Here is a 19,879-nt window from a genome sequence, read left to right on the forward strand (position 1 = left end):
AATATGCTAGTGATCCAGGAAGGACTTAGATAAGGGTGGGTTGTAATGTGATAAAATAGTCACACATGAACTTCTGTTACCAAAACACAGCACAAAAAAAGTCAAGTCACAGTATGGGAAAAGATATTTGTTAACACATGTAACTGACAAAGAGCAATTCAGAATGTACAAGAATCCCTACAAAATAATTAGAAGACAGACAACCCACTAAAGATAATGTGCAAAAGGATGTCTGTTAAACATATGAAAGATGCCCAACCTCATCAGTAATCAGGGAAATGCAAATTAAGACTGTAGTGCTGCTGCTGCTGCTGCTGCTGCTAAGTCGCTTCAGTTGTATCTGACTCTGTGTGACCCCATGGACGGCAGCTCACCAGGCTCCCCCATCCCTGAGATTCTCCAGGCAAGAACACTGGAGTGGGTTGCCATGTCCTTCTCCAATGCAGGAAAGTGAAAAGTGAAAGTGAAGTCACTCAGTTGTGTTCGGCTCTTCACGACCCCATGGACTGCAGCCCACCAGGTTCCTCAGTCCGTGGGATTTTCCAGGCAAGAGTACTGGAGTGGGTTGCCATTGCCTTCCCCAAGACTGTAGTGAGATACCATTAAACACCTACCAGATTGGCAAAAATTAAAACATCTGATAATATCAGGTGTTGGCAAGAGCACAGAAGAATGGGAACACTTACCAACTGCTGACAGGAGTTTAAATTAACACAACTACTTTGGAGAAAGAGTTCAGTGTTATCTATGAAGCAAAGCTATACAGAGCTTAACAACTGAGCAACTCCACTAACAGGTCTGGAAGAACTCCACACATGAACCAGTCGACTACAAGAATGTTCACTGCACTGTCCATAACAGTCCCAAACAGGGACATACCATGACAAGCAAGATTAGCAAAGAAACTGCAGCAAATGAGGAAATGCTACAGAGAGATGGTAATAAACAAGCCGCTGCTACCAGCAAAAACATGGATGAGTCACATAATGGTGCCTGAAAAGCATGCCATATTTATATGAAGTTCAAAAAGCAGGCAAAACTGAACTATTTTGTTTAGAGATACATATGGAGGAGGTAATCCAGAGCTGGCAAACCATGGTCCCTGGGCCAGATGTGGTCACCATCTGTTTATGTAAGCCCACAGGCTAAGGGCATGTCCCCTTGACCTCATGAGTCTCCTAGAGGCCAGAACAGAGTCCTATAAAGCAAGGTCCTTGGCCCAGGTCTAACAGTCATGCTGGCTGCTGGAAGACAGGAACTTTCATACACTGCTGGTAGAAATACAAAATGATACAGCTCCCATGGAAGGTGTTTTGGCAATATCTATTAATATTAAAATGCACTTACCCTTTGACCAGCAAACTCAATTAGGAAAATTGATCCTATAGATATATCTATCTGCATATGTGTAAAATTGAATACACACACACACACACACACACAAAGTATCCTCTGTAGCACTGTTCACTGGAAGCTGTACTATCTATAGGGAACATGATGGAAAAAGAATGAGAAAGTTCTTTCTATATTCATACGAAAAGACAGATTTCCAAGCTATATTAAATGAAGAAAAGCAAGGCAAAGAACAACGTACACAGGACACTACCTCTGTAAAGAGAAAGAAGGATTCATGAAAAACTAATAAAACCAGCTATGATAGGATGTGGCTACAGGTGATGAAGAAGTAGAAAGACTCATGATGGAGCAAAAATTCTCAGGGTATCTTTTATTTTTAGTTTTGAGTCCTGTACACACATTATCTTGGAGAAGGAAATGGCAACCCCCTCCAGTATTCTTGCCTGGAGAATTCCATGGACAGAGGAGCCTGGCCGGCTACAGTCCAGGGGCTCACAAAGAGTCAGATACAACCAAGCGACTGAACAACCCAACTACACATGTTACCTAATAAAAATTAATTAAAATAAAATACAAGGCACACACCACATGGAAGTTACTAGAGAGGATAGTCACTTGTCCTACCTGTCTACACTGACTGGTGGATAAGAAGCAGAGGAAGGTAAAGGGAGGGATTAAAGATGACTTGTACCTACATGGCATCAAACAAGAGTGGGGCAGGGGATGGGACTGGGGTGGGGAGAAACCCTGTCATGTTTCCACAAGATAGAAATCAACTACAGCTTGCAAGATGGGTTTGGGTGGACTCCGGGAGTTGGTGATGGACAGGGAGGCCTGGCGTGCTGTGGTTCATGGGGTTGCAAAGAGTCGGACACGACTGAGCGACTGGACTGAACTGACTGACAGCTTGCAAAAGACATTATTGGGAAGTGGGGTTTCTTAGCTTCCTTCTTTTGTCACCCCTTCAGTTTTAGGAATGTCTCATTTGATTTGACTCGACCAAGTTGCATCAGTTACGGTTAGGGCTATGAGGATTCACAGGGAGCCCAGAGACGAGAAGTGCGAGAGTTCAGCATAAAGCGACCCCAAGGGGAGGTGAATCTCCAGGGTAGAGTTAGAGCTGCAAGGCCCAGGTCCTCTCCTCACCAAGAGGTTCTTCCCTCTAGGCTAAACTTGGAGGATCCAGAATTTACTTTTACTAAGGTTTGCGGCACTACTTCGCTCTGCTGTGGCAGGGTCCATGGTGCTATTGTGACAGTTAACTAACCCAGTGCCGAAGTGCTCTGGGTGGCTATGACGTTGACAGATGCTTTGTCCAGTGGCCCCAGACTAAAGAAGCCAGAGGATAGGGGTGCAGGCTTGTTTCTCCCTACCAGAACCAGACCAGCAGCTCTTATCAGAAAGATTTAAGCAATTCATTGGCCAACAGTCGGTTGGGCGGCAAAAATGTACATTTCTCAAAGAAAAGGTCACTCACCCCTTGCCCCAAACAGGCCAGCGCGGGGATCACTTTCTCTTGGGCGATGCATTGCAGGATCCGGGGGGCTCCATAGAGGCCTCCCATACAGGAGGCCAGGGATGAGATGTACAAGCCCAAAAGGAATAGGAAGCCCACTAGGGACACCTGTATGAGGAAGCAGTTTCATTACTCAACATCAGAATCTGCTTCTGCTCCCTTCTGCTCCCCTGGTACCCACCCACCCACACCCCATCTGATCATAAATCCTCCAGATTCGACATCTTAGATAAATTCCAAACACCTCAGATCCACCCCACCTGCTTGGCATTGCCACCATTTCAGTTTGACCCACCATCACTTCTTGCATGGACTACACAGAGCTTCTCAAATTGACTGTGTCTGATTCATCCACTTCAGTTGCTCGGTTGTGTCCGACTCTGCAACCCCATGAATGGCAGATTCATCCAGAGCGCTTGTTAAAACACAGATTTTCTGGGTCTTACCTCACAGTTTCTTGATTCAGTAGGTCTGGTATATGGCCCAAATTTTGGATATCTAACAAGTGTGTGCATTCTCAGCTGCTTCAGTCATGTCTAATTCTGTGCCACCCTCTGGACTGTAGCACCTGGACAGGCACCTCTGTCCATGGGATCTTCCAGGCAAGAATACTGGAGTGGGTAGCCATTCCCTTCTCCATGGTCTAACAAGGGCCCAGGTGATACTGATGCTGATGGCCTGGAGACTATCCTTTGCGAACCACTGACAGCAACAATGCTAAGGGCTAAGTTCTGTCCCCAGGCCTCTGCCAGCATGACCTACATGCACACTGGTCATAATGAATGCCCCTGCGATAGAAGTATCAATGGCTCCCCAATGCCCTGCCATACCTGGCCCTTCTTGGTCTGTGACACTTCCAGTCCCACACTCTGCACACTCAGAATGCATCAGCATGATTTCTCTGCTTGCTGGAACCCTCTGTCCACATCCCTAAGCCACTCACTGTCTGTCTCTTAAACTCCCAATTGTGCTTCAAGACTCAGCATAAACTTCCCCTCCTCCATGAGCCCACCCGCCAGCCCCTGACATGAGTGGGCGCTCCTCAGGGCTCTGCTGCGCCTCAGTGTGAGGCTGGGGAGCACCAGACACTCTATTTCCTCCACTGGCTTCACTTCCATGGGGCTCCTGTTTAGTTCATCCTGGTCCACTTGGTGCCAATACAGAGATATAAGTGTTAAGTGAGAGAGTGAGATCCACAGAGCCCACAAGGCACCAGCAGATAGGAGAGAGGGCAGAGTTGCTCTGCTTGGTGTCCCCTTGCAAAGATCAGTGCTGCTGGTGTGCAGCTGTGTCCCACACTGTCTGTCATGAGTCCCTGAGCCCACAGCCCCCTCCTGAGCTGAACTTCATCTACACCCACAGGAAAGTCTCTCCCTTTTCTTAAGTATTTGAGGTGCCATTTCCTTTCTATTGATATTTTACTTTAGGCAAATGGCCTGAACCGTGTATTTTAAGCGCTCATTTGTCCAGCTGTTATAGCTGCATTAGATTTCATTTTCCATTTTGTCCCTTATATCCTTCTCCATGAAGACGTTCCTCACCCTAGTTTTTACTCCTTGCTTTAACAACGCATCAAGCTATACTGAACATAAACTAGCATGAAAAATCTGTATCAGCCAGGATTCTTGACAGGAAATATTTTTTAAGCATGTGTTTATAGGATACTGGAGGGTCACAGAATCATCAGAAGGCTGAAAGATGAGGCTTGGAAAAAGGCAAGACCCAAAGCTAGCAGCACATTCAAATTCCTGAACAGGAGCAGTCTGATCAAGATGCTACCAGCACCTGCTGCCCCAAAGATGAATTCTCACCACCACCTTACCTTTGCAGCATTCATGACATTTGAAGCATCTGGTGGGCCCAGCCTAAGTCACACGCCCTACCAGGGGCTCAAAGGGACAGGCAAGCAAGAGTCTGGTCATTTGGGGGTCCTATAATAATAAATGGGGATCACTCCCTTCAAGACCTCATATCGGTGAATAACCCTCAAACAGTCAGGGAGGTCAGAAGTTTTGTGGATAAGCCTAAGGTCCACTAAAGAGCCTACCTTTTGCTTAATTCAGTGTGGATTAGTTCTCCTTAAATGCATTCAGTTCAGTTCAGTTGCTCAGTCGTGTCCGACTCTTTGCGACCCCATGAATCGCAGCACGCCAGGCCTCCCTGTCCATCACCAACTCCTGGAGTTCACTCAGATTCATGTCCATCAAGTCAGTGATGCCATCCAGCCATCTCATCCTCTGTTGTCCCCTTCTCCTCCTGCTCCCAATCTCTCCCAGCATCAGAGTCTTTTCCAATGAGTCAACTCTTCTCATGAGGCAGCCGAAGTACTGGAGTTTCAGCTTTAGCATCAGTCCTTCCAAAGAAATCCCAGGGCTGATCTTCAGAATGGACTGGTTGGATCTCCTTGCAGTCCAAGGGACTCTCAAGAGTCTTCTCCAACAACAAAGTTCAAAAGCATCAATTCTTCGGTACTCAGCCTTCTTCACAGTCCAACTCTCACATCCATACATGACCACAAGAAGAACCATAGCCTTGACTAGATGGAACTTAGTCAGCAAAGTAATGTCTCTGCTTTTGAATATCATAACTTTTCTTCCAAGGAGTAAGCGTCTTTTAATTTCATGGCTGCAGTCACCATCTGCAGTGATTTTGGAGCCCTAAAAAGTAAAGTCTGACACTGTTTCCACTGTTTTCCCACTTCATCTTTATCCCCAATGAATGTCCCTTCTTTTCTTCAGTGTCATGAATTTACGCCTATCCCACCCTACTCTATTTACCACTTTATTACTAGAAGAAATTAATGTCATATGAAATTCCCTCACTTTATTTGTCTACTCTAATGGCAGGTCATCTACCCTGTGGTTAATTACACTCATGGCCCCTCTTGCCAGCATACCATAAGCTTCTAAGTCTCCTGCATCTTGGACCTCTGGCACAGAGCATTCAGCAAGTACTGTTGGCTGGAGTAATAAGGCTTCACAACTCCACTGTAATTGGTGCCCTGGATGTCTTACAAAATTGTTAGATACACTAGTCCCAGTATCAAACCCCTGATTCATTCTGAGATGCAATCATTCATCTATAGCCTTTGTTTCTGCCTTCTGTTGACTTTTTTTTAAAAAAGGACTCTGTAATAAAATTTTTTCAAAAGCTTTTTGAAAATCTGACCCAGTAGTCCTCCAGTCTGATTATACACACAAGTCACCCCGAGATTCTGCTATAACTGTTACAGAGTGGGACTCAGATATGGTTGATTTTTCCAAAAGCCCTCCAGGTGATTCTAAGGTGTAGTCATGGTGAAAGCCACTGGGCATGGTTCCTTATCTCCAATGCATACTCCCCTCAGAGAATTCTCCATTGCTGGCAGGCATGGTATCTCCTTGCAGAAAGTACTGTGAAGAAGGCTGAACACCGAAGAATTGATGCTTTCGAACTGTGGTGTTGGAGAAGACTCTTGAAAGTCCCTTGGACTGCAAGGAGATCAGCCCTGGGATTTCTTTGGAAGGAATGATGCTAAAGCTGAAACTCCAGTATTTTGGCCACCTCATGTGAAGAGTTGACTCATTGGAAAAGACTCTGATGCTGGGAGAGATTGGGGGCAGGAGGAGAAGGGGATGACAGAGGATGAGATGGCTGGATGGCATCACGGACTCAATGGACGTGAATCTGAGTGAACTCTGGGAGTTGGTGATGGACAGGGAGGCCTGGCGTGCTGCGATTCATGGGGTCGCAAAGAGTTGGACATGACTGAGCTGAACTGAATCCAACAGGTTACATACATTTGAGTGTAAAAAGTTCTTTTCCATGTATATATAGCCTATCCATTTACAGTGAATGTGAGTGGGAAGGAGATGGGCCAGGCTGGTGTGCTTCAGTGCTGGAAGTAACCTCGGGAACTTAGTGAGTCTCTGGCAACATGTGGCCAGATACAGTGACCTCCATCTCAGCCAGCCTTCCCACTCACACTCCCCAGGGCTGCTGCAGAGCCCTGGGGCCAAGGGCCAGAGGGATGACCATCTAGGTGTAGGAAGCTTTGTCCGGTTTGTCAACTGCATTTAAACGGACTGTCCATTTGCCACTCTTTTATGTAAAACTGTTATTCAACCAGTTTTCTGAAAAAGAAACGAAACGTTGGTCCTTGTGGTTGAATGTAACAACTCCATTCTCTCTCTCCCCCACCTGAGTCCTGCCCCTTCCTTGTCACCCATCTGCCCTTGTGGGGAGCACTGAGGACAGCTTAGATACCTGGCGTAGAGCAGAGCTCTACAGGTACGGCAGTGAGCTCCATGGCTCTGCTCCAAGCCTTGTAGAATTTAATCATTTCCTTTATTTATCTGGCACTGTAAACTTAACTACCCGTGCCAGTAAAGGTAGAAGTGAGAATTTTTTTGTGCAGATATGTGTCAACAGTTCTTTAGGAAAACCCTTCTATTATCTACCTGTGTGAGTCATCACAAAATGCTGTCTTCCTAATATATTACCTGGGGTGTGAACTACCCTTATTTCTTTTTCCATAACTACTGATGAAAAGCATTAACTTGTCTCTCTGTTCCTGGTACTTGATCCCAGCTCCCATGGTAACTCCAGCCACTGAAAGATCCTGCCAACCCACTGGCCACTCCCTTCTCTTGAAGAATTTGGTTTAATAAGGTCATTTCCAAAGTACTCATTCTGCCTCATCCAATTCCTGTGGCCCTTTGACATTACTGAGGAGTACATCCTGACACCTTTACCCCTTTACAATACCAAGCAGTTCCCTCTTTCTGCAGACATGAGCTTTCTCATACTGTCCTCATTCCACAAGGTGACCAGCATCTCCACTTTCAGCCAAAGGTTTCCTCTCACTTGATAGCCACTTTCCCCAAGGAAACATGTGGGCTTCCCTTGTAGCTCAGTTTGTAAACAATCCGCCTACAATGCAGGAGACCCGGGTTCAATTTCTGGGTTGGGAAGATTCCCTGGAGAAGGAAATGGCAACTCACTCCAGGATTCTTGCCTGGAGAATCTCATGGACTGTAGCCTGCCAGGTTCCTCTGTCCATGGAATCGCAAAGGTCGGACACGGCTTAGCGACTAAACCACTACCACAAGGAAACATGGTTGACTTCACTTCCTGAGAGGCAGAGCTGTGTCCAGGAGAGAGAGCAGAGGACAGGCAGGCGGGGCTGGGTGGCTGTGCTGGGCCAGGCTTGCCCCCAGCTACGAGCCCTGCCTCACTCCACGTGCAGCTCGTGAACGTGGGAATCGTGACTGCCAAATCCGAGGGTGATGAGAGTGTTCCCTGTGCCACGGCTCATTTTTCACAGGCATGCTTTGAAGATACTCCTCCTATTAATCTGTTCTTATTCTGCTAGTTAGCAAGCTCCAGGGCTCCTAAAATATATGGTCTTTTTGATGTGTAATAAACACTTCTTGGGTTTCATATAAGTTTATTGTAAAGCAATCAGTCTATTTCATTTTAGCCCTACTAATACCTGCTGTTTATACAATTCCTTTTTCTATAACTGAATAATATTGAGATGGACACTTTGGGGGCTTTTCCTATTCAGTTTAACATGTGGATTAATAGGGGAAAAAAATGTCCCCACCTGAAAATGTGCACTGTCTGTAAAGGTATCCCCATAGGGGTATGTCTGTGTCTGGTCACTCAGTTCTGACCAACTCTTTGCGACCCCATGGACTGTAGCCCACTAAGCTCCTCTGTCCATGGAATTTTCCAGGCAAGAATAGTGGAGTGGCCTGCCATTTCCTACTCCAGGGGATCTTTCCAACCCAGGGATCAAACCCACATCTTTTGTTCCTGCATTAGGAAGTGGATTCTTTACCACTAGCGCCACCTGGGAAGCCCATAGGAGTGTGTAGGGGAATCAAAATGTAGTAAGCATCAACCACACACCAGGGATTGCGCCTCACAAAGATGACCTCAGAGTCACTGTGACATAGTCAAGATTTTCAGAAAGCTTGACGCCCAACAGCCAGGGAAAATTTCCTCTGGGGTAGGGATATAAAGTGAAAAGAAACTTCTGAGAGGAACCATGGGCTGGGAAGCCAAATAATTAGAAATAGATCAGAGGAGTGGCAGGAAACCCAGAAAGAAACAGAGGACTGACCAGCTGCAGGTCAGTGGAAAGGAATCCAGGGTAGCCGGCAGCCGCTGAGGACAACTGTTCTGGCAGAAAAGGCCTGAGAGGAAGAGAAGGAGGTGCTCAGAGGCGGTTGCTTCCTTAGGAGGAGAGTCAAGGGCAGAGGCCACAGGTCTGGGCCCAGGCAAGACCCTCAGGGCACACAGACCAGGAGGAAGAGGCCTTGCTTTCTTGGGGCCCAGGAGAGCTCAGAGATGGGCTGGCTCAGGACCAGGACACAGCTAAGACAGGGGACAGAGCGGGGGGATGAACAGTTTATTAAACACCACATCAGGGTGGCAGGGTACCGCACCAGCCAGCCTCTCAGACACCCTTCCCTCCTCCAGGTGCCGAGAGTACAGCTGCCTGTGGCCCAACTTACTCCCTAAGTGTAGTCCCTGCTGCTGCAGCCCAGTCAGTGCCAAGGAGGGCAAGAAGGAAAACTCAGGATTCGTGGCTTTCAGGGGGAATCTCACTTGGTCCTCTTTTTGTGGGACCCCAGGGCGGAGTGGGGTGGGCAGCACACCAGGGAGTCGCTATTGCAGAGTTGCTCTGAGCGGTTCTGTCCCTGTTCCCGCACTTGTGGCGCCGGCCTCTGATTGCTACTGACAACAAGGATACTATCTTTTCTTTCTTGCACAGGCTTAACAACTGCCTGTTCCGGGAAACAGTCTTGTGTCCTCTCCAAACCCCATTTTCCACCTCTCACCTGCTGTGTGCATAGTGACCTGCCTGCATGCTGCCGCCAGGCAGGGTTTAGCAGGTGCCCCAGCCACCAGCGAAGTGCGGGCCTGCCTGTCTCACTGCCTTTCAAATGAGTCCCCCACCCCCAACCTCCATGTATAAGTCTATGATTAGAGGTGGAATCTCCACCCTGAAGTCTCCCCGGGGCTGCTGGTGAAAGCTGTTCTTACTCTCTTATCTGTGGCCTTCCTGGGACACGTGCTGCCCCCTCACGCACACCTATTCTTAGCTTCCCTGCAAAACAAGGGAAGGAATGGAGAGAGGGGCCCTGCCCAGGGGATCATTTGACTCTTTTCATCCAGATCAGAGTCTCTGATGGTTGAAAGGGCCTCTGTGGGGGAATCCACAAGAAAGAACCGGCTCAAGAAGGGGCAGAGCTTGCTGGCATGGTGTGGACAGCAGCTGGCTGCTCCCTCAGTCCAGGCCCAGCTACTCCCGGAGGCCTTTAGTCACTCTAACGGAGCCCAGCTTTTCATTCCACAGTTAGAGAAGAGGCCCCTGGGAGATGAGACATGAGACGGCAGCAGCAAACACAGACATACAAATGAGAGGCCCTGACTCCTTCCTTGAGAGTAAACCCTGCTCACCTGGGGGGTCTGAGACCTGGGAGGTGGATGTCAGTGCTCTCACTCCCTGAACTGCTCCCCCTTGCAAACCTTCTTGCAAGGTAAGGCCAAGACACTTTCCCACCCCCAAAAATAAATATCACCTTGACACTGGCGTCTACACACCTGAAAAAGAAACCCGCACTAATGTGAAAAGCAAGCCCAAACATAGCTCTAAAATGTAAGTTCAGCGTTGCCAGCCCCAGGCTGCCCCAAGCAGCACCCCTCTATGTACCTGCAAGGCAGCTTTGCAAAGCCTCATACCAGAGAAAAAGGTGCTTTTTCCGCAATAAGAGCAAAGATACTCAGGAGTTAACTGAGTAAGGACACCTCCCTGGCCTGGCGCTTCTTTCTGATACATGACGGGAATCTCAGGGTCCACTTTCCCCCAGGGAACTTAAGGGAAGACAGGAGTTTTGGGGGATTTCCAGCAAAATGTCTGGAAGTCTTAATCTCCTGGGTTCTAGAGATGCCAAGTGAGTGTCCTTGACTGTCACATGACCTCCAGCCTGTTCAGAGGCTGTGGAACATGAGGACTTGGCTAAACATCTTCAGGCCAGTGTAGTGCTCAGGAAAACAAAGATGCAGTATCCAAATCCATCAGGCCATCCCCTGGGGAGCCCGAGAGGACAAGGGGCCTCCGACCCTGCCTCCCACCACCCCTCACCTTGGCGCTGGGCTTCCTGCCCTCTTTTCTGTTCATCAGCTTCCTCCTTATCGGTTTCTTGTGAGTAGCTTTCTGCTCACAGTGGAAGGGAGGCTATTGGCAATAATGAAGGATTGTTGGAGCTGGGGATCTCAGGTGACCAGATTCTTTGTTTCTGCTCTGATTTTTGACATGCAGGGTTGCCTGTGTCCCCTGTGTTATTTAGCACCTGCCTGCATGTGTCTTCTCTGATGTGGTTACCCAGGTCTAGGGATACATATGAAGGACCTGTACCTTTCCCATGGCTTAGGCCACTGTACTGTAGTCCTGGGCCGGCGACTACATGGATTCCCCATCCAGGATACAAAGGGGAGGCAGCCATTGCTGCTCAGAGCTGGTCAACGACCTGCCGCCTGAGCCCACCAGGCTGCAGGACTCACCCACCTTTTCCGCTATCAGGAAGTCATAGCGAAGGGCCTCTCGGGTGCAGATGGCGCCAAGCAGGAAGACAAAGACGATGTACAGAAACCACCTGCAAGAAACCCAAGAGCAGAACGGGGCTGCCACCTGACATCACTCAATCCCGTCCCACTCCACCCTCCTCAGCCTGAGGGCTCCCCCAGGGAACTGTCCCCAAGGACAGAGAATGGCCATCACGAAGGCTCCCCAGATTGTCTGGGGGCACTGCCAGTACTCTTGTCTCCTCTAGCATATTTCATATAAATATATATAAACATATCATTTCACATAAATGTGTAGAAATGTATCATTTGCCTCTTATGGAGGAAAACACACAGAGGTTTTCTGGGGTGGGGAGCAGCCCAGCTGGCCAGGATGCAGGCCACGGCTGACTGGCAGGTCTGCACCCCGTCCTCCTGCAGCAGAACAAGCCGATGAGCTGTTAGGCCTCAGAGTCCCGCTGTTCCCTGGCCCCCAGGTGACAGAGAGCCAAGCCGAGTGTGAAAGGCCAGCCAGCAGTGACCTGGCTCTGCCCTTACAAGCCCTGTGACCTCGATGAACTCACATGAACCCAGTGGCCTCATTCCCGTCTGGACAGTAGGAGGATGGGCCAAAGGCTCCTCCTGGGACCTCCCAGCTGTGACCAAAAATGAGGCAGGGCTCTTTCCTTTCCTTCTAGACACACTCCCTTATCTTTGTCAGCCTCATTTTCCTCCCAGAGAGATCACGTTATTTAGCACAAAATAGACAAGTGCTATATGCCTGGCTAGGAGCCACAGTGCCATTACAACAAGCTAAAGCAAACTCAGCAATGATGAAGAGGTGTATTCATATATTTTTGAAACATCACGGTTAAAATAATGCAGGTATTTTAATCCTTGTCATGTCTGGGATTTCATTACCTTTCACACCTGCATAGTGAAGGCAGAGGAGCTTCTTCCCATAGTGCAGAGAGAAAACAGAGATTCTAGGTCAGAATCAGACCCAAGGCACCCAGCCTGCTCACATGGGTGGCACAGTGTGAACTAACACAGGGAAGCCTGGCAGCCTTGGGGCAGCACTGGGGAGGCAAGCTGGGAGAAGAGGAGAATCAGCTTCTGAGTTCCTACTGTGCGCCATTACATACAGCATCTCCTCCACAATCTACAGGACACATGTGTTCTCATTAACCCCATTTTACAGAGATGAAAATGGAGGCTCAGAAGGTTAATTGTCTGAAGTCCCCCAGACAATCAGCGGAGGGGAGTAGTATGCAAATCTTATTTTGTCTGCAAAACTCTTCCTTTTTATATTCCCTGCAATGGTCCTGGAAACTCAATGGTTACAAAATGTCCAAGTTCAAAATGGGGGTGGGGAAGGGGAGGGGCAGGAGGCTGAGGGAAAAGGAAAAAAGGAGTCCACCTTCTTAACGACCCCCTTCCTTACTGCATTCCCAGGCGGGGGGGATGAAAGAGTGAGCATCTAAACCCACCAGACATGAATTTTCCAGCTGGCTGAGTGTTAAAAGGAGGATTGGAATATAGAATAGATTGGTCACATACAGGGCACTCTTAGAACAAAAGGAGCAATCCCCTCTTTTGCCTGGGGTTTTCTCTCCCTCTCTCCAGCTGATTGCCACAAGGGGAACTTACGAGATGCCAACGGCTACTAGGGAGCCCAGGGGGATGCTGGCAGCAGGTTCCCTGAGGTCGCCCCCCATGTTGAAACCGGCCATGACTCCTGAAAGACACCCAGGCAGGAAAGAAGGGTGAGCAGCATCCTCCACACATCCCCTTCCCCTCCTCGGGGCCTCCCTGGAAGGGATCCTCGGGCATGCCCTCCCATCTGCGGCTCTGCAAAGTGCACTTCTCAGTCTCCCCTGGCAACTGCGGAGGCATCCTCAAGGCGTGAAAGGGACTTTTGTGGGTTGGCTGATGCTCAGGAGGAGAGCTCGACTAGCGACAAAAGCATCTTATGGCCCAGTGCAAAGTAATGAGGGCTAGGGAGGTGGCGGGCAGGCCACACAAAGGTCCCAAGGCCACATGCTGAGCTCTGAGCTCTGCCTTCCAGCCGGACAACACCCAGGAGAGACTCAGCCTTAGCAAAGAACCCACCCCTGCCTGCTCAGCAGAGTTCTTTCCCTCTGCTATCCCCAGACTACATTGGGGTTCAGGGACCCCAGGGACACGTTTCATCCAATATTCAGAGTCAGCAGCCTTGTTCAAAGCTCCTGAGCTGCCAAAGGGCTCTAAACAGATTCCAACAAACCATCTTGATGCTGCCAACACTGAGTGGCGAGCTCCTCTTCACCGTGGACTCTATTTCTCATGAACACTCATGAGAAGCACGTAGTCATGATGGGAAGGTCATCATTGTGGTCCAAACACACACAGGCAGGAAACCAACAAGACAGCGTGTGCTGAACATATGGATCCAGCCCACACACGCTCTGCAAGCCCACGGGGGTGGGTGCATTGTGAATGTGGTCTCGAAGGACGTTTTGCATGGATTTGGGGAGAGGAATGGGTCCAACTCCATCAATATGGATTTACGAACCCTTTGAACCTGACAGGGCCTGTATTAAGTGCTTTTCATGCTTTTTTTTTTTAAATCTCATTTAATCCTCACAACAACCACATCAGAAAAGTAGAATTATTCCCCCCATTTTATAGACAAGGAAACTAGTGCTAAAAGAGGTAAGTTAAAATAGCTTAAGGTCACACATTTAGTAAGTAGCAAAGCTAAGATTCAACCCTGGCCTGTGTGATTTGGAAAATTGCTCTCTTAACGCCTCTGCTATAACGCTTGAGGGAACTCAAGTGCAGTGGAGTAAAGTGAAAGTTTGGGCCCAGAAAGTTAAAGAGGAACTATTTCAAAGACTGCCATGAATGCTGAACTAAGGCAGAGAACTGCACACATTTTGACTGAGCAGTTCCACTACTACGGTTGTATCCTAAGTAAACAGTCAAGGACATAAGTAAAGATGTATCCAAAAATGTTTATTAAAGCTTGTATATATAGAGTGGTGAAAATTATAAACAACCTAATGTCTAAAAGTAGTGTGTGTGTGTTAGTCGTTTAGTCGTGTCTGACTCTTTGCAACCCCATGGACTGTGGCCCACAAGACTCCTCTGTCCATGGAATTCCCCAGGCAAGAACACTGGAGTGGGCTGCCATTTCCTTCCCCAGGGGATCTTCCCTACCCAGAGTTCAAACCCAGGTCTCTCGCATTGCAGGCAAATTCTCTACTATCTGAGCCACGGAGAGGACTGGCTAAATAAGTGATGATACATCTTTCAATATATACCAGCCCTCCAATAACATCAAGGATATGTTGTGACATGAAAAGAGCAATTGTTTCCATTTCAGAGGCATATCTGAAAGCAGAACATACCGTATGATCTTATTGTGAAAAAAACAAACAAACAAAAAAAACAGATAAATAGATGTGTAGAAAAATGAAAAAGGAACTAGAACATGTTCAAAACGTTAATGTTATTTCTGGGTGATGGAAAAACAGATCATTTTTTTATTTTATCGTTTATCTCTACTTTTTCAATTTTCTATAGTGATCATTGTGAAATAATGGAGAAGTAATCCTTAAATGTTTTTTGTTTGTTTAAAATGGCATATAGGGCACATTTTCTTTATTCTCAGTCCTCTCCCTCCCAAGACCCTATTAAAAGGATAGTAAAAGGGAAAGATGGATGCATGCCTTAAAAAAAAGAGGGGGGAGCGATAAGTAAAGGAAAAGTTTCCACAAATGTCTGGAACATAGAAAATGGATAAAATGATACAGAGTACTAAAGGAAAAGAGGGAATAGAAAGGAAAAGAAAACCTTGGAATGCTTATCTAGAGGATCTAAATAAACTGCCCAAGGAAAACCAGGACCACTACTATGGATGTTCACACCCCAGATGAAGCTCTCAAGAGCCAGACATGCCCACAAACGCACTGCTGTCAACTTTTCCTTGAAGGAAGAGCCCCATCCAGGAGACAGACCCCACACACCTCAGCAGGAGATCCATGCCAGCAACCAAAGGTCGTCAAGTGTATAACAAAAATCAACAACAAATACATAAACACATGCACGATAAAAACAGAACAAACTGGCCTGGAAGAAACATAAAAATCAGGACACAGAAGAAAATTTTGAAGAAAATCTAATTAGTAGCTCCATAAACATCCGAGAAGAATATTCTACCTATAAAGCAAGATGCTATGAAAAACAAAAAATAATCGAAGAACAAACAAGAAAAAGACTTTTGGAAATTAAAAACATGATCACTAAAATTAAAAACACGATCACTTAAACTAAAAATGCAGTGGGATATCTAGAAGATAAAGTTAAGTAAATAACCCAGAATTTAGAAAGACAAAGGGGTAGAAATTTTGAGCAAAGAATAGGAGAAACAGAGAAGAAATCTTGGAGTTACAATATCCCACTAACAGGAGGTCCAGAAAGAGAGAACAGAGAAAATAAAATAAGCAGGTAAACAACAGAAATAAATGTCTCCACCCTGAAGAAGACACAAGTCTTCAGGTTGAAATATCCCATAAAGTAAACAACAAAAAGGCCCACACCTAAATGCATCATTGTGCAATTTTAGAAGACATCCTAAATATTTTCAAAGATAAAAACCGAACAGTTACAAAGGAACAAAAATTAGACTGGCATCAGACTTCTCAACAGCAACAGTGAGTGCTAGAAAACAACGGAGCACTGATTTTTGAATTCTGTGGAAAAGCTATTTTGAAACTAGAGTTTTAGCCAGATTACCAATTAAGTGAAAGTAAAGCAAAGAAAGGCTCAGAAAATTTACCTCCCACACATCATTTCGGAGGAAGATACTAAAGCAAGGACTCCAGTAAAATGAGGATATAAGCTATGAAAGAGAAAAAGAGAAGATTCAGAAAGCAGTGGTGGTAAGTCAGGAGTTAATAAAGTCCCAGATAATGGTTGTGCAGTTGCGCACAGAGAAACCAGCAGGGTCTGAAGCAGAAGAAGGGAGACCCCAGTAGGGATGCTTCTGGATAGGAACCGGATTCAACACAAAGGACACTATGAATTATTTTAAAGATTTGCTGACCGCATATTTTGGCAACAAGAGAAAATGCTTATTGAAACTCGAGGAGAAGTAAATAAGAAAGCCAACATGTAAATATGAAGGAAACTAAAATAGGACATGACTTTAAACAACTAATAAAAAAAAGTCTTAAAGTTAATCCATTTGGCCATTATATCAGGAACAGTCTCCCCTGAATAACACAAGGGCCACGTCAGATGCAGCCAAGGAAGTGGAATTCTCGCCCACCACTTGGCTCTTCAGTGAACCACAACCACCCAGTCATAGACATAGCCCAGAGGACTTAACTTTAGCTGCAAAGTAGAATACGAACATTATCTACTTGACAAAGTAACATAAAGCTATAGCTAACAGCTAATACGAAATGAAAAGAGAAAAGAGAACTAGAAAGAGGGAAGGCACTCATATTTTTGTTGTAGTAGTGTGCACCCACTCCAGTACTCTTGCTTGGAAAATCCCAGGGACGGAGGAACCTGATAGGCTGCCATCTCTGGGGTCGCATAGAGTCGGACATGACTGAAGTGGCTTAGCAGCAGCAGCAGCAGTGTGGGAAACAAAAGTCCCAGGATCTTCACTCAGGACTGGCTGAATGTTACAAGCTTCAGTTAGTTTAATAAGAAAACCTGAAATGTGAGTTACCCATTAAATTTGTTAGGTCAATAAGGAAATGGCCAGCAAATATTTATATACCAATGCAATAAATTTAAAGTTAATGCTAGAATTTATTCTGTATTTTGTCATCATAAAGGGGAGTTTCTAAATGTTTGCTAAGAGAAGCAAAGAAATTTCCAAAAATATTGAACAGCTTGTCTTTGAAGTTCCAAAACCTGTTGACTTGTAAACTAAAGGCAAAAGAAAAAAGAAAAAAAAAAAAAACTTTTTTAATAGAGAGGTTGTGTGTGTGTGTATGTGTGTGTGTGTGAAACTGTGTTTGTTCACTGCAAGTTGTAAACTACAGCTTTCATGAGATTTTCCTCTTTACCTGCTAGTCATCAACTTGTCATAGCTTCCCTGATATTGCTCTAAAACATAAATATAAAAGGATTATTCAGAATCCCTTAAAATCGGGGATTCCTTTAAGATAACTAACGCATTCCTTGTCAAAATACTTTACACATGAAATAAATATGACCCTAATACATTAATCTTAAAACATAACACAGAATATTAATTTTCCACACCAACAATAAGCAGTGAAGAGATATAGCCTAGGATGGATAACAGACTTAAACATATTATTTAAAGTTATAAAGATAATCAAAAAAGAACTAAAAATTAAAATATGACTATTAAAAATTGGGAAGTGGATAAAGGAACATGTAAGGAAGCTAAACCCTCTACATTTCTTATCATGGAGTCAATAATTACATGTGACTTTGACTATCAAGTTATAGATATAAGCATGTACATGCAGGCTAAGTTACTTCACCTGTGTCCAACTCTCTGGGACCCTCTGGGCCATAACCCAGCAGGCTCTTCTGTTGATGGGATTCTTCAGGCAAGAATATGGAGGCAGGTTGCCATGCCCTCCTCCTGGCGATCTCCCCAGCTCAGGGATCCAACCCACGTCAGCTGCAGATCCCCCACTGCAGGCGGATTCTTTACCATCGAGCCACCAGGGAAGCTCAGGTATAGGCACATTGCTTGGTAATGCAGTTAGCTCCTGAAGTACTAAAAATGACTAAAAATGGTTGCCCCTATAGAGGGGTTCTTTGGGTGGTCAGGTTGGTGGAGGAGGGAGGGCAGGCTGAGAGACTACTGCTTTATGTTACAAGCACCTCTGCACTATATTTTTTATTTTTTAAATCACAGACAGGTTTTATTTGGATCAAGAGAACAAGGCCGAGGACCTGCCTTACTCTGACCACAGCTCGTGGGACCATGTCCTTTGTTGCTTGAACAGTCTGACGGACAAGGCCAGCCCTGGCCAGATCTCCAGGTCTACCTGATACTCAGGCCCCACTAACTTCGTCCATTAACACCTCCTCTTTCTGAACCTCCCACCTGCTGAGCCTCCGCCAAGGTTCTCACCCGTCACCAGGTTTACCAGTGTCTTACCTGCCTGGCTTCCTACCTTCGGCAATGACTTCATTCTGCCCCCCAAGCCCCTGGCAGTTCTATGCCTGTTCATTCAGCTTTGCAAGGTGACATACTGCTATGTATTCTTTGCCATTTTCATACCTCCTCTAGTTTGTCATGTCATTCTGTATGCCTTCCTTCAGATCATTTACAAAAGTCTAGAAATAAGGAGCCACAAGAACTCCATTGCCATAGGCGCTTCTGTCTAGGAAAGTGATTGATTAATCGTAATGACTTCCTGCTTCCAAAAAGGTTCTGTATTCATAACAAACAAACGCCCTTTTCTTCTCTCTCCACAATCCCTTGCACAGTGATGACCCTGCCTTTAATTAGAGGTCCCACTAGCTGGCCTGGCATGGGGCACGTGGGAATCCTGCTCAGTGGGCGCAGAAACGGCCGACACTGACACAGGCCACCCTCAGGGAAGGGCCAGGCCCAGATAGCCAGGAGGCGGGCTTTTGAGACAAAACAGGCAAGCCAGAAATCAGGGAGTCAGCACCATGAACACAGAATTCCCGAGGCAAGGAAAGGGCAGTAACACGCTCCAGACAGGAAGCCGCAGGGTGACTCCTGTGGGTGTGACTTCCAGGCACACCTGTTGGATTGGTTTGCACACCGTTACTCCCAGAATTTTGCCCTTGCACGACTACACAATTCTTGAGCAGATGATCTCTAGTTCTGCTGCTGCTGCTGCTGCTAAGTCGGTTCAGTCGTGTCCGACTCTGTGCGACCCCATGACGGCAGCCCACCAGGCTCCCCTGTCCCTGGGATTCTCCAGGCAAGAACACTGGAGTGGGTTGCCATTTCCTTCTCCAATGCATGAAAGTGAAAAGTAAAAGTGAAGTCGCTCAGTCATGTCCGACTCTGTGAAACCCCATGGACTGTAGCCCACCAGGCTCCTCCATCCATGGGATTTTCTAGGCAAGAGTACCGGAGTGGGGTTCCATTGCCTTCTCCGGATCTCTAGTTCTGGTGGACTATAAACGTCTTGCTTACCAGTTAGATCTAGAAAAGTTATTTTGATTTCATATTTCTCACCCATGCTTACGAGGTATTATAGAGATTCCCTAGTTACCTTTCTTTCTGTTTCTGCTACAATTTAAAAATATTATCAATGTTAGAGCTAGATTTAGGGGAGGAATAGTAGAATAGGTATTTCTCAGTGATATTTACAAATAATGCCCCCCTGAAAAAAGGTTCCACAGTTAGAAAACATAACAGTGGGGAAAACCTTGATTAAACAAGATTAGAGATTCTTACTGCTGGACTTACCATACAACATTCTA

General features: G+C 46.3%; 1 protein-coding gene across 2 annotated transcripts in view; it reads right to left on the bottom strand.

Moving 5' to 3' along the window:
- Positions 1–19,879, bottom strand: part of SLC12A8 (solute carrier family 12 member 8) — a 140,627-nt gene that overhangs the window by 30,254 nt on the left and 90,494 nt on the right. For both annotated transcript variants that reach the window (XM_069556296.1, XM_069556306.1), the window contains exons 7-9: positions 13,079–13,166; positions 11,433–11,520; positions 2,834–2,980 (exon numbers count right to left, since the gene is read on the bottom strand). In XM_069556296.1, coding sequence (XP_069412397.1) covers positions 2,834–2,980; positions 11,433–11,520; positions 13,079–13,166 — 323 coding nt within the window. The remainder of the gene's footprint in view (positions 1–2,833; positions 2,981–11,432; positions 11,521–13,078; positions 13,167–19,879) is intronic.

Source organism: Ovis canadensis, chromosome 1 (assembly GCF_042477335.2).
Source record: "Ovis canadensis isolate MfBH-ARS-UI-01 breed Bighorn chromosome 1, ARS-UI_OviCan_v2, whole genome shotgun sequence".
NCBI classification, from domain to species: domain Eukaryota; kingdom Metazoa; phylum Chordata; class Mammalia; order Artiodactyla; family Bovidae; genus Ovis; species Ovis canadensis.